A 16,398-nucleotide genomic window follows, 5' to 3' on the forward strand; every position below is an offset into this window, starting at 1 on the left:
CCAATCAGTGTGGTATGGAGGAATACAGGCTTGTGACATCACATGTAACCCTATTGGCAGTGTGTTCTCAAATCAATCACCAAACAGGCGTGTGGTGACTATTTAGGGATCACACTTTTGATTTCCCGTTTGTTCTAAATAAGCACTAGCATATGTGTGAAACACGTTAACAGCCACAGCATACTCTGTGTTTTTTTTGCGGTCTTCATTTGATAACTACCCTGTGTCCCTGAAAATAAGCCCTACCCCGGAAATAAGACCTAGCATTATTTTTGGGAATGGCTGCAATATAAGCCCTATTCCAAAAATAAGCCCTAGTTAAAGTTGTTGTAAAAACATGTAATCTATTTTGTAAAAAGATTATATAATGTGCAGTGTGTATCCCTCTGTAACTTTATTGTGGTAAATCCCTTTTTTATCATACCGCTGGGCATTTATGTGACCCCCCCGGAGATCTTCTCCTCTCCTCCCAGCTGAAGTCAGCGGCCTCTCCTTCTTCAGTGTTTTGGAGAGGGGAAGAAGAGCTCCGGCAGGTCACGGGAGCGCCCATCATCGCTGTAAATAAGAACTTTTTCACTATAAAGTTACAGAGAGCCCATTCACACTAGCGCGACTTGTGAGGCAACTTGTGTTGCCCCAGGTAGCTTGACATAACAAAAGCAATGTTAATCAATCAGTGCCGTCTTAATTGGCACTACTGAAGTTGCTCCGACTTCAGAAAAGGGTCCTGTACTACTTTGAGGTGACCTGTGATCCGACTGTCCCATATACTTCAATGGGAGTCGCCTCCTTATCTTAATTGACACGACTTGTTATCAGACTTTCCAGGAAGAAGAAAGAGATTAGCCAGGCATTCCCCACAGAAAAAGTCACCTGTCTCTTCAAAGTAGTGCACAAGTCTCTTCCAAGTCTTTTCCAAGTCTCTTCCAAGTCTCTAAACAAGTCTCTTCAAGTCACGGGGCGACTTTATGGTAGTGGTAGTGTGAACCAGCTCTAAAGGAGACACACTGCACGTTATATAATCTTTTTTACAAAACCGATTACATAATTTTACGATGTGTTAACCAAGGTTTATTTTTGGGATTTCAGAATGTCATAATGCTGACTCCTGAGTTGATAGGGGGAGAGAGGGAGAGAAGACACAGGAACTTTTTAAAAACATTTTATTTTTTTCATTGCAGGTTTTTTAGAACATAGAGAGGGGTAAAGGACACAAGTCTATCATGGTTTAAAGGATCAGGATATATATATATTTTTTTTTTAGAGTTACAACTAATTTAGGATCGTCATGATGACATAACTGTATTTGAATAAATGTAGATTATTGTACATACCATACATAAATAAGACATCCCCTAAAAATAAGCCCTAGTGTGTTTTTTGTTGCCAAAATTTTTATAAGACCCGGTCTTATTTTCGGGGAAAAACGGCATAAGGAATAAAGGATTTAGGCATCTTCACAGCAGTGGTGTGCAGCCAACTTGTCTTATCTCTGGAAAAATGCTCATGTTCCTGTCAGGGTCTTACCTTGCCCTCCTGTTGGCAGGGATCTTGGACATGTGCAGACTGCAGCCTCTTATAAACTCTGATTGCATCATCACTCGTCTGCTGCTTGGGCGTTGCACAGTGATGATGCTGCTGCACACCTGATTATATCAATCACCTGATGGGTTGCAGTCCATGCCCTTGCATTGTGCTCCAAGGTGCATCACTGCTAGCAGTCTTCTGTTCTCTGTGTTTCTCCGTGTTTGACCAGGCTTGGCTGATGATTCTCCTGGTTCTTAACCCCGCATCAGCAGAAGACCCAGCATCGGCAGAGTACCTGCTTCTGGACTCGACCCCGGCTTGGATGACTACCCACTTCTGGACTCGACCTTGGCTTGGATGACTACCCGCTTATGGACTCGACCCCTGCTTGGATGACCACCTGCTTCTGGACTTGACCCCGGCTGTTCCTGATCTTGCTCCTTTCTCTTGCTGTGCGTTTATTGTTGTTTGCTCAAATAGACTGCCTTATTTTACCTGCATCTCCTTCTGGTCTGGTTTCCAGATACCCTGACAGTTCCTGACACTCATTAGAACTTAAGAAGCTACTTAAATTAGTGCTGAAAAATCTTCAACATTACAGAGGTCCCTAGGGTTTTACAGGCTCAGATTAACAAAATATACCATCAAATATAAGGAATAGCTAATAGGACAGATACATGCAGAAAACATGTCAATGAAAATTAAAGCAACTCATCAGGTAGTTTACATGCAACATTTTGGTGCTTTAATGGATTGCAACTTTAAGACCTAATATGACTGTATTTTTGGTGTTTGAGTTGATTGTACCTTTAAGACCTACTGTGACTATCTTTTTCTATTATACAGTTAAACCAAGAGCTCCAGAAAATGTCACTATAGAGCATAACGGCGAGACTGCAAAAGTTCACTGGGACAGTGGTTACACAGAGGAGGACTTTTTATTCCAAAAGCTGAACTATGACATCCAAATCTCCTCAAAGCAAGATCCAACAGAGGTAATATTTTATGATCCTTTGTAACGAGATGAGTAAGAGGTAATAAAGGCATTTTTCTATACAAGTCTGACCTTTTTCTGAGTCCCAACACTCACTCAGAGATTTTATTTGGACTCCTGGTGTAGGTTCCAAAACAGCTTCTCATCACATGAAGTTGTATAGATAGGAAACGCACTCCCAACTTGTATTTTTCCAAGTCACTTTAGTGGATCATATAAAATAGGTCACAGCTATACTAGTTCTACCCAAAGAAACCATCTTCTCTTACTGTGTTTCACCACATATTGGCTTGATCACAAGGCATTATCAGTTGTTCGAGCTAGCCAATATGCGTGGTATCAGCATGGCTGATACCTATTGTGGATAACCCATTAAAGTGACTTGGAAGAATACAAGTTGGAGTGCAGTTCTTATCTATACACTGTTTTCTGAGTTAGCACTACAGCTCTGATTTCAGTAGGGAGTATTAGTGTAAGACCACTGTACAGAGACTGTTGCTCTCACACTAAGCACAGTGGTCTTTAGTTGCTGACTTAAGCTGGCCATACACCAGTAGGTTTTCCTCCAAACATTCATACAGAGATTCTGAAAACAAACATTTGCCAGAGCATTTGAACTTGCCTCCATTGAGTAAGGTAATTTCATTCAAAAGTCCTTAAAATTGAATCCAGAACTACTATTTGAATGGAATCCCAGACACAATAAACAGGTTTCTTTTGTACCTCGAAAGTGCGCATAACAATATGTACGTTTTTTTCCCCAAACAAAAACCACATTCACAGTTAGAATTTCATTACAGAAAAATCTTCCATCTTGTTCCAGATTTTCTCTATGGCCAAAATAAATCATTGATATAACCCCAATAATCTTTAGAAAATCAAAAAAATGTTTCCAACAAAATTCTACTAGTGTATGTCCAGCTTAATGCTTGGCAGACTTTAACATAATCAACAATAAGGTAATAACACTCATTATTTGTATTCACCGACTTAATTTTTTTAACATTAATTGAAAATACAGTTGAGCTTTAATCAGGCACTGATATAATACGTATAATAAGGCTACAGGAGTAAAAGCTGAACTTCAGGGTTTAAAAAAGTGCCCCTGCAGTGGACCCCCCACGTTGCAAGGGATTAAGTCTAGGGGATAATGCATAAGCTATAATAAATACCTTATCCTGCTCCACTCTTCTCCCTGATACTCTGGGTTGTGGACGGGCCTTCATTGTCCTCATGTGTAATTCAGGACTGCTGGTCCTGAATTGTACATGTTGATGTCAGAGTGCAACCACCAGCCGAAGTGCCTTATTTATCCCAGAGTTCAGCTTTAATTGGCCATGTGATAGAAAGACTAACACATATTCCTGTACAACAGGTGAAAAGGAACACACTGAACTACGTGGAATCTCAATACATAATAAGGAAGAGACTTTTCAGGAAAGGACATGACTATTTAGTGAAGATCAGATCAATGCCAAACAATTATTTTTATGATGGCATCTGGAGTGAGTGGAGCCCGGAAATTCAGTGGCATAATGGTAAGAAGGCAAATGTTCTTTACATAAAGTAACTGTAGCCAGGTGTTTGGCTATGCATGGAGAGTGAGAGAAACACTGGCTGCAGTGGTGCTGAACTGGTTAACATGTAGGCAGGTCACCTACAGATGTATTAGTTAGAGGCTTGCCCAGGCTGAGGGGGGGGGGGAGTGTTAATGTGTGTGCTACAGTTCCCTGGCTTTTTGGATCCACCCTACTCACCAGTAATATAAATATAAATAATAAAAAAGAAGCTGGCACTCTGATACGCTGAGTTACAGCTAATATAGAAGCAAGATTAAGGGTCAATACATGAGCAGAAAAATTAAATAAATTATCTATATGGCAATAGGTTCGGGTAAAGTCCGTTTAGCGAGGGGATGGTGGGCAGTGGAATGAAAGTCTGCACGAAGGGCCAGCTCTGCTGCACAGGGAGTCAATCTGTAAACAGAGTGAAGCAAAAGACAAGCGGAGCGCCTCTAAGTGCAATACGTTTATTAAAAGGTAAGCATACAATAAATGGTAACAATAAATGGTAAATGGTAACTAGATGTAAATGAGTGAAGGCTCAAATGAAACGTCCTAGGGTCAAGCTGTCCATGTCGCTGCTGCCGAGAAAGAGGATGTGAAGATGGTCTAATTCGGTGGATGAAATGGCGGGGAGATGCTGGCTCTTTCTTCACCGAGGCCGGACTCTCGAGGCAGGCTGTGACTCAGCGTCGACCGTATGACGTAGGCAGGGTCAAAGTGCACACGATGCGTTTCAGAGCGTGTGCCAAGCTCGTGGGGAGCTTGCGCGCTCTTTTCTCAAGTGTAGATGCCGGGACCACTGTGAGCCAGGGAATTTATACACACACAATATATGAATGGGAGTATGCAAGGGCTGAACAACCAATAGAGTGGTATGGCGGCCATATTAAAGGACACAACCCATACCAGATTGCGAAATAATAGATTACACATATACTTAGTGTGAAAATAAAACATGGCAATTAAAAGATATATATGTGTGCATATATGGACAAAAAAGACTATAGTATATATATAGCCCCAACACTGGTCTCTCAATAATAAGTGAAAATATATATAAAAGAATATAATATAAAATACAATATGTATAATGGAAATAAATAATAAATGAAAGTACTAAATTGGACCTGTAAAATTGGATAGTAAGTACATGTATGTGTATAGGAGACACGTACATGTATATGTAACAATAAAGAAGGCTGATGGAAATATTCATGAAGATGCAGTCTCACAAGGAATATGACTGTCAAAAAAATAGGGAATGTATTCAAGAAAAAATATATATATATATTATTATGGCTAAAAATAGCTATAATGGATAGTAAAAGTTGTACATTTATATATATATATATATATATATATATATATATATATATATATATATATATATATAAAATAATAAAAATATTGTAAATATTATGAAAATATTTTAGAATATTAAGGATGTATATAAAAATGCATATATAAAAAACTAATGTGTAAGAATATATATATATATATATATATATATATATATATATATATATATATATATATATATATATATATATGTATACAGAATGAGATGGGTATGTTAAAATCAAGAAGAAGAATTAAAAAATATAGCTAGTAAAAAGGTATATTAAAATGTCACAATACATTTGATAATGCACATAGCTTGTATAAAAAGACCTCTATAAAAACCTCTCATAAAAAATAATGATTATAAAATAGTACTAATTTCAAGTTCCTCATTTAGGCCGTGAGGTTTTAATGTGTTCAGAGAAAAAATCCAAAATGTCTCACGTTCACAGAGAACCGCTGGGCCTCTGGTAATTTGTTAGATATGGCCTCAATAATCCAAACTCTCAACCCCTCAGTGGATTAATTGTGATATTCTAGGAAGTGTCTAGGGACACTATGTTTGTCGGATCCTTCCTCAATAAGCCGGTGTTTGCCAAAACGTTGGCGCAAAGGACATATGGTGCGACCCACATATAATAACTTGCATGGGCAGGTCAAACAATATACCACGTGGTCTGTGGAACAATTAAAAAAATTGTCCAACGAATATGTGTGGCCACCGTGGGAAAAGGATTTTTGTCCATAAGTTATAAAATTGCATGTTTTGCATAATTTTTTCTTACACGGGTACATTCCCTTGAGGGGAATGAGGTTCAATGGTTGGGCTTTACAATTCTCAGGTAATTTACTAGGGGCTATTTTATTCTTCAAAGTTGGTGCTCTCCGATAAGTGACTATAGGACGTTGTACATTATGACATTATTGGTCATGTTGGACAGTAATACTGAAAGTCTTAAGTAAAGTTGCGTCATGCGTTCTGAGCCTAGCCTGAATTTACTCAAAGGGGTGCATGTTGGTTCTAGCGTATCAAAAGAACCAGGGTCTGTAAAGCACATGTGGGGTTTGAAGCTCAACTGCTACAAAAAATCTATTCAGCAAGTAAGCAAGAGGAGTAGTGTAGTTGTAAATGGTACCCAGGCACTAGTTCAAGTCCCAATGCAGCCAGTAATGAAGAGAGGTACCTGGAAAGGCGAGGGGGGTTCTGATAGCGAGGGGGGTCGATGTTCTGGCTCTCTCCCTAGTGGTCATTTTCCAGTAGCAACTGGAACTGAACCCACATTACAGAGTTCTATGACCTGGTTACATGGGTATGAGAATGAAGCAGTGAACGAATGGGGTCCACGCTATGTGCACAGCAGGATCCCATTCTGTCACTAGGAGTGTGGGGCAGAGGTACGCTGGACTGGTGGAGAGGGCATTTGCTCGGCAGTATCCCTGCGAATGCAAAATACATCAAGTTACAGTGTGTAGTGATCCCGGACAGCACTTTCAGAGGAACTCTGTACTTTTATTGTATTGCTGCACACAGTGTTACAGCTCATCTCTAAGTTGGGGAACTGCCTTAGTGTTAGACTTTCACATGACGGTCCCTGCCTGGTCCCAGGCCTTGGTGAGTGCAAAACGTACCTCCAGGCACAGGGTGAGTAGGCCCAACCCAAAAACAGCTTTATCAATGAGAGGGGGAAGCTGCTGAGCAGGACTGAGCTAGGCAGCACTGCACCATTGGAACTGTAGTCTAGAGGAGTCTAGAAGAGAGGGACTCTATTGTAATCAAGAGCTTTTGAACTGAATTTCCCAGAGAGACATTGCCAGGAGGAGGGGACAGAGCTGCATTTTCTCAGGCTGTACAGCACACAGCTTCCTCTTGACATGAGAGAGCCCAGAGAGTGCACATTGCCATTCAGTGTGCACCACAGCTGCTGCAAAATGGTGGCCTGAGCATAATCTAGAGTGTTGAGTCCAGGTGTGCCAAAAGCCAGAGTCACCTGGGTGCAGAGCAGAAGGAGGGCTAATTACTGTTTGTGCCTGGATGGTGAGCTGAAATATTACTGGGACTGGTGAGCTGCTGCTCTGGGGATTTACTATCTGCTGCTAGAGAGACCTAGGAACTGACAGTCATCTAGTAGCCTTTTTGCTGACTGCAGGTTTGACTGGGACCACTCATATGCGCTCCAATGGCACAACTGGGCCCCAACGCTAGCAAGCTGAAGAGTTAGGACTAAAGACTGTCCCTTTACAGTTGCACACAGAGACTTTCACCTATTGCTTATGCTAAGGGGTACCTCCCAGTGGACATAGCACCATATTTTGCAGCATATCCTAGAGTGCGCTCTGGACTAGTTATAGTATTATTTTTCACATTTCAGTGAATGCCTATTTGTACTGTTTATTGCTGACTTTGGTAATTCATGGGTTAATCCCAGTCTAGGTGAACGGAACTCTATTCTACGGCATTGTAGTAGTTATACTGTCTAGCAGACTGTGTCTGAACCTACCTTCTGTGTGTTTATTTATGCTCAAACCACTATTTATTTTAACCTTTACCAATACATTGAGTTAATTTACCACTAAACAGTCTTGTCTATTTCCTAGTGCTAATTTATATTTGAGTTAAAGGAATCTATACTCATGTTCTTATAAGTGCTTGCAGTAACTTTCATTCAAACAGGTGTGTCAGAGGGGCTGAAGGTGTTCTTGGAGCCAAGGCGCACATCAGAGAACCCAGATTACCAAGTGGCCCCCCTCAGGGGTAGCACTACATATGGGGGCTTGTCCGGGATGTCTCTGTTCTACAAGCAAGTTACCGAGACAGTGAGTCAAAAACAGCCAATATGAACCCTGCTGCTGCAATCCAGTGGTGTGGGGAGCAAAATGTCCACAGCGATTTCAAGTGTGGTGGCCAATTTCTCTGAAGACACCTGGACTGAACAGCAGATCTGTCAAGCAGTGACAGCACTCATTCCTAACCAGAAAGCTTTCAAAAAGGACTTGAAAACAGACCAAGTGACCTTGTGCACATTTGCACTACTAGAGTGGAGAAGAGGAATTCCCGCATGTTTCCAAGGGGCCAGTCTCCAAATAACCAATGAAGACTGCCTGGCTGGGGGTCTCCCTACCACCCACAAGGAAACCCACCGCCAGAAAGATTCAATTGCACTCTTCTTAATATGTTTTGGATGCTACCTAAAGAGAAGAGGCAGTATTAGAGCCAACGTATTTCAGCAGTCATACATGCCTATAACAGTACAGCGATTGATGCCACAGGGTACTCCCCCTATATGTTCATGTTTAGGAGGGAGGCCCGACTGCCAGCATTCAGCATATCCTCAGACCAAATTTTGATGATCTCCCACAGAGGATATAAGGACCGCTATAGGAAGAATCTGAAAACAGCATACAGGAAAGCCCAGGCTACATCAGACACCCTTAGGCAGCAAAGCAAAATACATTTTTATCTGAAAGTAAGGATGCAGGACCTACAACCCAGTGAAAAAGGGCTGCTGAGAAATCTGGGCACCCCTGGGAAGCATAAGCTAGCTGACTGGTGGATGTCTTAGCGACATCTGTAAACAAACAAGCAAATGTACTGTCAATGCAGCACCTATTCCCTGCGCTCTGAGCGGTGCAATCTTCTTGTCCAACCTGACTGTAGGCTTATAGATGAGAACAGATGACACGGCAACTTGATAATACTTCAGCCTTGCAGCCCCTCGCTGGACCAGGGTGGTCCGGAAAACACTATAAACGACAACAAAACAAGGGCGCATCGGCCTAGTGCATTATCTCTTGGATAGGTTTATTAAAATAATAGATTAAAAATACTCACAAACGAGTTTCTTGATAAAAAGCACATCAAATAGAATAAAATCCTCAGCAACAAGATCGGGATTGAATCGTCCCCTGAAGCTGTGCAGGCTTACGCGTTTCGAGGCAGCGCCTCTTCCTCAGAGCCTCTGAGGAAGAGGCGCTGCCTTGAAACACGTAAGCCTGCACAGCTTCAGGGGACGATTCAATCCCGATCTTGTTGCTGAGGATTTTATTCTATTTGATGTGCTTTTTATCAAGAAACTCGTTTGTGAGTATTTTTAATCTATTATTTTAATAAACCTATCCAAGAGATAATGCACTAGGCCGATGCGCCCTTGTTTTGTTGTCGTTTATAGACATCTGTAAACAGTTGCCCTGATTGCTGGTACACCAGATTCGCTCAGTAAGAAGTATGGGTCAATTAAAGACTAGGTTTCATAATCACCTCTTGCCTCTAACAGAAGCAGTCCATGTGCCTCAACAACCAGATTCACAGCCTACCCAATCATACCCAGTGATCAGGTCTCATTCTTTGCTACCAAATGCAGATGAAGGGGAAAACAGTGAGGAGTAAGATGTCTACATGGACTTGTTCATTTATGCTCGAATTTATTCTAAACTGTGCCAATACATTGAGTTTATTTTCCACTAAACGGTCTTGTGTCTATTTCCTGGTGTTAATTCACAGTTATAGGTATCTACAGTCAGGTCCATAAATATTGGGACATTGACACAATTCTAATCTTTTTGGCTCTATACACCACCACAATGGATTTGAAATGAAACAAACAAGATGTGCTTTAACTGCAGACTCTCAGCTTTAATTTGAGGGTATTTACATCCAAATCAGGTGAAAGGTGTAGGAATTACAACAGTTTGTATATGTGCCTCCCACTTTTTAAGGGACCAAAAGTAATGGGACAGATTAAAAATCATAAATCAAACTTTCACTTTTTAATACTTGGTTGCATATCCTTTGCAGTCAATTACAGCCTGAAGTCTGGAATGCATAGACATCACCAGACACTGGGTTTCATCCCTTGTGATGCTCTGCCAGGCCTCTACTGCAACTGTCTTCAGTTCCTGCTTGTTCTTGGGGCATTTTCCCTTCAGTTTTGTCTTCAGCAAGTGAAATGCATGCTCAATCGGATTCAGGTCAGGTGATTGACTTGGCCATTGCTTAACATTCCACTTCCTTCCCTTAAAAAACTCTTTGGTTGCTTTCGCATTATGCTTCGGGTCATTGTCCATCTGTACTGTGAAGTGCCGTCCAATGAGTTCTAAAGCATTTGGCTGAATATGAGCAGATAATATTGCCCGAAACACTTCAGAATTCACCCTGAATTCTGAAGTGTTTTGTCAGCTTTTGTCAGTAATCACATCAATAAATACAAGAGAACCAGTTCAATTGGCAGCCATACATGCCCACGCAGTGACACTACCACCATGCTTCACTGATGAGGTGGTATGCTTTGGATCATGAGCAGTTCCTTTTCTTCTCCATACTCTTCTCTTCCCATCACTCTGGTACAAGTTGATCTTGGTCTCATCTGTCCATAGGATGTTGTTCCAGAACTGTGAAGGCTTTTTTAGATGTTTGGCAAACTCTAATCTGGCCTTCCTGTTTTTGAGGCTCACAAATGGTCAGAGATGTATAGTAACTAAGTAGAAATACTTAACTACTGTACTTAAGTACCGAAAGGCAGTATCTGTACTTTCCTAGAGTAGATTTGTTTTCTCCTACTTCCACAGGGGTAGCGCTACATAATATACAGTAATCCAATTTATCCTGATGATTGATTATAATCCTCTATACAGCACCAGCATATACTGCAAACCACAGAATAAGTACACAATGATTTATTTCATGTTAACATGGTGGGTGGGCAACATTCACAAGAACTTACAGTTCAAAGCTTTATCAGTTTAGTATAAGCGGACTTCAGAATGTGTAATTTTTTTGTATTGTGTGTTGATTGGCCATGCCATTAAGGCATCGCATGCTCCCTAAAAATAATGCTGCTGAAAGTCACTCGCCAGCAAGAGACACCTCAGTCATCTAGACAGGGCCATGTGCAAACTTGCATAGCAAGTTGTTGCCAGCGATAGGATCTCCAACGGTCATATCAGCCTAACCTGAATTTAACTATTAGCAGTGGAAGGAATCTCAGTATAAACCTATTCCTAAATTATTGTTAAGTTTAAACCCACAGCGCAAAACCCAACAACAATTTTTTCAAGTTGTAATGAACAGCGGCAGCCATTTATCAGTTTGATTAACAGATTTTTAACGCAGGTTTCTCTTCTCTTTTCTCACATGCCTAACTTAGTTGCTTTTCACTGCACTCTGCATTACAGTCAAACATCAATATGTGCTGTTCATTCAACAAACCTTAAAGGGTAAGGCCACTTTCATAGAAAAACAAAATTTCCATTTCAATCTGCAGTGCTGTAATTTTCTTTAAAATTCAGTGCAAAAGGGCAACCTAGAGGCAGAACACCTCCAAAAGCGCAATTTCCTGCTTGTATTAAAAATTCTGCACTGGTTAGGCTTTAGGCGTCCTCTGCAACAAAAATTTCATTTTTTGGTGAGATACTCCCCTTCTAAAGAGATGCAGACAGCACAACTCTTCTCATCAGAACACAGAGTGCAGCAGTTGATTATATTGAGCCAGCCAGTTTTATTCAGAACCAGTATCCAAAGAACATATTCAAACAAAGAACTATTCTTTCAGAGCAGAAAAAAGAAGGCATCTGCAATAAAATTTATTATCATTGAACACCCAGAGGGGATTGGGATTTTTTATCGCAAAAGTGCGGTTAAGCTGGCCATACATCACTCAATTTTGTTTTCGTTTAGCCGGTGGGTTAAATGAAAAAAAATTACCCAATTCCCCCATACACACATTTAATGGGGTTTGAGGAATTTTCCTTGCTGTGTCTTTGTATTCTGACAGTGGAACTTCCCTGCTGTTAGAAAATACAGTACTGATTAGAAATGCTGATTGGCTGTCAGCGCTGATCCAATGGAAATAATTGTGCAAGACCATTCGTGAAAAGTAGATCAATAGATAGATGTCTCATGAACAGGAATGGCTATAGATTGATCATAATTCAGCTGGTTCCTGCTGAACCAGCCAAATTTTGATCCATGTATGGCCAATCTTTACTCATTTAGGGTTTATTCACACCTGAGCAATTTGAAGTGTGATTTAAAGCTTCACCAGAAGTGCTTCAGTGTTCGATGCCATTATATTCATGGGTGTCTGTTACCACCTGAGGCTTGAAGCCCACACATTTTGGTCCTAATAGATTTCAGTGGAAGCACTTGAAAAACATGCCTAAGAATACTCTAAGAGCGACCAAAGATGGTCAGATCAAGTGTGAAAGATGAAGCAGTACACTGAAAAGCAATGTGGAGTATTTGATGTGCAACACAGTGTACAGAGGGGAGAATATAAGTTTTCGTACAGACAGAAGCAGTGTGGAGTATATAAGGTGCACCAAAATGTATTTATCCAACACATCTGTAAGATGTCCTGAATGCATAATCTTTATTTTATTTTACAAAAATATATTTCATTTTTTGTCTACAGATTATGATCTCTCGGCATATAACATAATAAGAAACATGATGCCAGTGATTGGACCAGCAACCATCATTTTCAGTTTGCTGTGCTTTGCCTTTGGTCTAATGTAAGTAAACCATATTGCAATTCCTTAGAAGAGGATAAAATCAGTATGTTAATGTTTTTCCGATGAGAAATTTCAATGTTGTTAGTGCTGCGTTTTTTTTTTTTTTTTTTTTAAAGCCTAGCTCCATGAAAAATAAAAATGCTACCTTGCAGTGGGGCTGCCCCCAAGGGTTAAATGCTTGTTAGGTTTGGGGGGATAATGAATAAATTGTAATACTTACCTTTTTCTTGCTTTGTGGACAGTCAGCTACCCTTTTCCCTCCAATGCTCTGGGTTGTAGGTGCACCCATAAGATAGCAGCGATTACTGTAGTAACTGTGACTATACCAGCTTCCATGGGGGATTGTACATATATGGCATTTTCATACTTACACTGGTCCAAGCTCGACCAATGTAACTATGCTATAAAATCTATACAGGAATTTCAGCTTTAACCCTTCCAGTGCCATGGCAACCCCATCATATTGGAGAATTTCTACTTTCCCCAGATTTCAGTTTGAAGCTCTAAGTTTTTTCAAAATCTTTATTTATCAATGAGGTCACACGTACATCAGTAGAAAGTAGCCTAGTAAAAAGTTAGCAATAACTGTGTCCAGTCAAGTAAATAGTGATATCATTTCTCTATACATGTATATGTGGTCAGCTTTAACACAATAGAAAAAAAAAAAAAATATATATATATATATATATATATATATATATATATATATATATATATATATATACTGTGTGTAATAAATGCACCTGCACTGTGATAGTCTCAGAGGTCCGTTTAAAGTGCAGAGAGCATCATGAAGAACAAGGAACACACCAGGCAGGTCTGAGATACTGTTGTGGAGAAGTTTAAAGCTGGATTTGGATACAAAAAGATTTCCCAAGCTTTAAACATCCCAAGGAGCACTGTGCAAGCGATAATATTGAAATGGAAGGAGTATCAGACCACTGCAAATCTACGAAGACCTGGCCGTCCCTCTAAACTTTCAGCTCATACAATGAGAAGACTGATCAGAGATGCAGCCAAGAGGCCCATGATCATTCTGGATGAACTGCAGAGATCTACAGCTGAGGTGGGAGACTCTGTCCATAGGACAACAATCAGTCGTATACTGCACAAATCTGGCCTTTATGGAAGAGTGGCAAGAAGAAAGCCATTTCTTAAAGATATCCATAAAAAGTGTTGTTTAAAGTTTGCCACAAGCCACCTGGGAGACACACTAAACATGTGGAAGAAGGTGCTCTGGTCAGATGAAACCAAAATCAAACTTTTTGGCAACAATGCAAAACGTTATGTTTGGCGTAAAAGCAACACAGCTCATCACCCTGAACACACGGCTCATGGTTTGGGCCTGCTTTTCTTCAGCAGGGACAGGGAAGATGGTTAAAATTGATGGGAAGATGGATGGAGCCAAATACAGGACCATTCTGGAAGAAAACCCGATGGAGTCTGCAAAAGACCTGAGACTGGGACGGAGATTTGTCTTCCAACAAGACAATGATCCCAAACATAAAGCAAAATCTACAATGGAATGGTTCACAAATAAACATATCCAGGTGTTAGAATGGCCAAGTCAAAGTCCAGACCTGAATCCAATCGAGAATCTGTGGAAAGAACTGAAAACTGCTGTTCACAAATGCTCTCCATCCAACCTCACTGAGCTCGAGCTGTTTTGCAAGGAGGAATGGGCAAAAATTTCAGTCTCTTGATGTGCAAAACTGATAAAGACATACCCCAAGCGACTTACAGCTGTAATTGCAGCAAAAGGAGGCGCTACAAAGTATTAACTTAAGGGGGCTAAATAATTTTGCACGCCCAATTTTTCAATTTTTTATTTGTTAAAAAAGTTTGAAATATCCAATAAATTTAATTCCACTTCATGATTGTGTCCCACTTGTTGTTGATTCTTCACAAAAAATTACAGTTTTATATCTTTATGTTTGAAGCCTGAAATGTGGCAAAAGGTTGAAAAGTTCAAGGGGGCCGAATACTTTCGCAAGGCACTGTATATACTGTATATACATAAAGTGCTGTGAAAAAGTATTTGCCCCTTCCTGATTTTTAATTTTTTTGCATATTTGTCACCCTTAAATTATTCAGATCATCAAACAAATTTTTAATATTACACAATAACCTGAGTAAATACAAAATGCAGTTTTTAAATGATGATTTCATTTGTTAAGGGAAAAAGCTGTCCAAACCTGCCTAGCCCTATGTGAAAAAGTCATTGCCCCCCAACCTAATAACTGGTTGTGCCAACTTTGATGGCAACAACTGCAATCAAGAGTTTGTAATAACTTACAATGAGTCTTTTACGTCGCTGTGAAGGAACTTTGGCCCACTCTTCTTTGCAGAATTGTTTTAATTCAGCCGGCCTGTTTAAGGTCATAACACAGAATCTCAATTGGCTTTAAGTCCAGACTTTGACAAGGCCACTCCAAAACCTTAATTTTGTTTTTGTTTTTTGAGCCCTTCAGAGGTGGCCTTGCTGGTGTGTTTCAAATTATTGTGACAAGGTTACTTTTTTTTTTTTTACTTTTTTTTCATTTAACTTTATTGTTATCTCAAAGGGGCTAACAAACCCCCTATGTAATAGCATTCAAGACCCAAAAGACAAATTTTTGCAATTTTTTGGACCTGTCTGTATTGATTTGAGTATACAACAATATTCATGCCATTGTGTATGCATAGACTTGGTTATGATGTTATACATGTATTGACCATTATATTCTGCATTTATAGACCCAAGTACCTTGTTCCCATTTGTCCCCTGAAGGAATTTTTTTATGTTCCAAAACATGTCGGCTATGGATTTTTCAGTGTGAATGCAACTGGGTTGGATACCCACATCCCATAAACCCATTGCTTCCCCTTATTGAACCGATGGTACACATGTACTCTTACAGAGGTTCATATGTTTTATAACTGTGTTATGTGATTGTGAAATAAATCTAATATATTTTTTACACTTTCTATACTCCATTTTTCTTTCTGCCTACAAAGTCCCATCTGGGGGTTCCTCTCTATTTTGTGTTCTTTAACTTTAGGGATGTGGCAGATGGTCCTCAGGACAACAGTAAACTGGGCTCTATATCATTTGTTGAATATGTGATGCATTGGGCCGATGATAGGTCTACTTTATGGAGACATTGGGACTCTTTTAGACCCCCAATGTCTCCCTTGCTCCCCACACCGCAGCTAATAAAGCACAGATCGTGCTTGATTACCTGTTTCTAAGGCAGTAGCAGCCAGGGAATGACAGCTCTGAAACCATAAACACTTAGAACTGAGTACTTCCGGCTTCATAGACAGCAGAGGTGATCACGAAACAGATGTTCTTTGATCTCCTCTCACTTGCCATCCTGGAAACATTAGATGCAGTTTTTGGGCTTGCAAAATAGCTGGAGTTGGGCTTTAACTACTTCAGCTCTTTGGGTATAATACATACACTCAGAGAGTGAAAGGTATAAA

At 40.1% G+C, this 16,398-nt stretch overlaps 1 protein-coding gene across 1 annotated transcript in view; it reads left to right on the forward strand.

Annotated features, from left to right (window-relative positions):
- Nucleotides 1–16,398, forward strand: part of LOC309558634 (interleukin-4 receptor subunit alpha-like) — a gene marked incomplete at both ends in the record, with an annotated part of 136,146 nt that overhangs the window by 82,647 nt on the left and 37,101 nt on the right. Inside the window, 3 exons of the mRNA XM_082261700.1 lie at nt 2,374–2,522; nt 3,897–4,059; nt 12,834–12,933. Of these exons, the coding sequence (XP_082117826.1) occupies nt 2,374–2,522; nt 3,897–4,059; nt 12,834–12,933 (412 nt within the window). The remainder of the gene's footprint in view (nt 1–2,373; nt 2,523–3,896; nt 4,060–12,833; nt 12,934–16,398) is intronic.

This window comes from Pelophylax lessonae (genome assembly GCF_965119305.1).
Source record: "Pelophylax lessonae genome assembly, chromosome: 6".
Classification (NCBI taxonomy): Eukaryota; Metazoa; Chordata; class Amphibia; order Anura; family Ranidae; genus Pelophylax; species Pelophylax lessonae.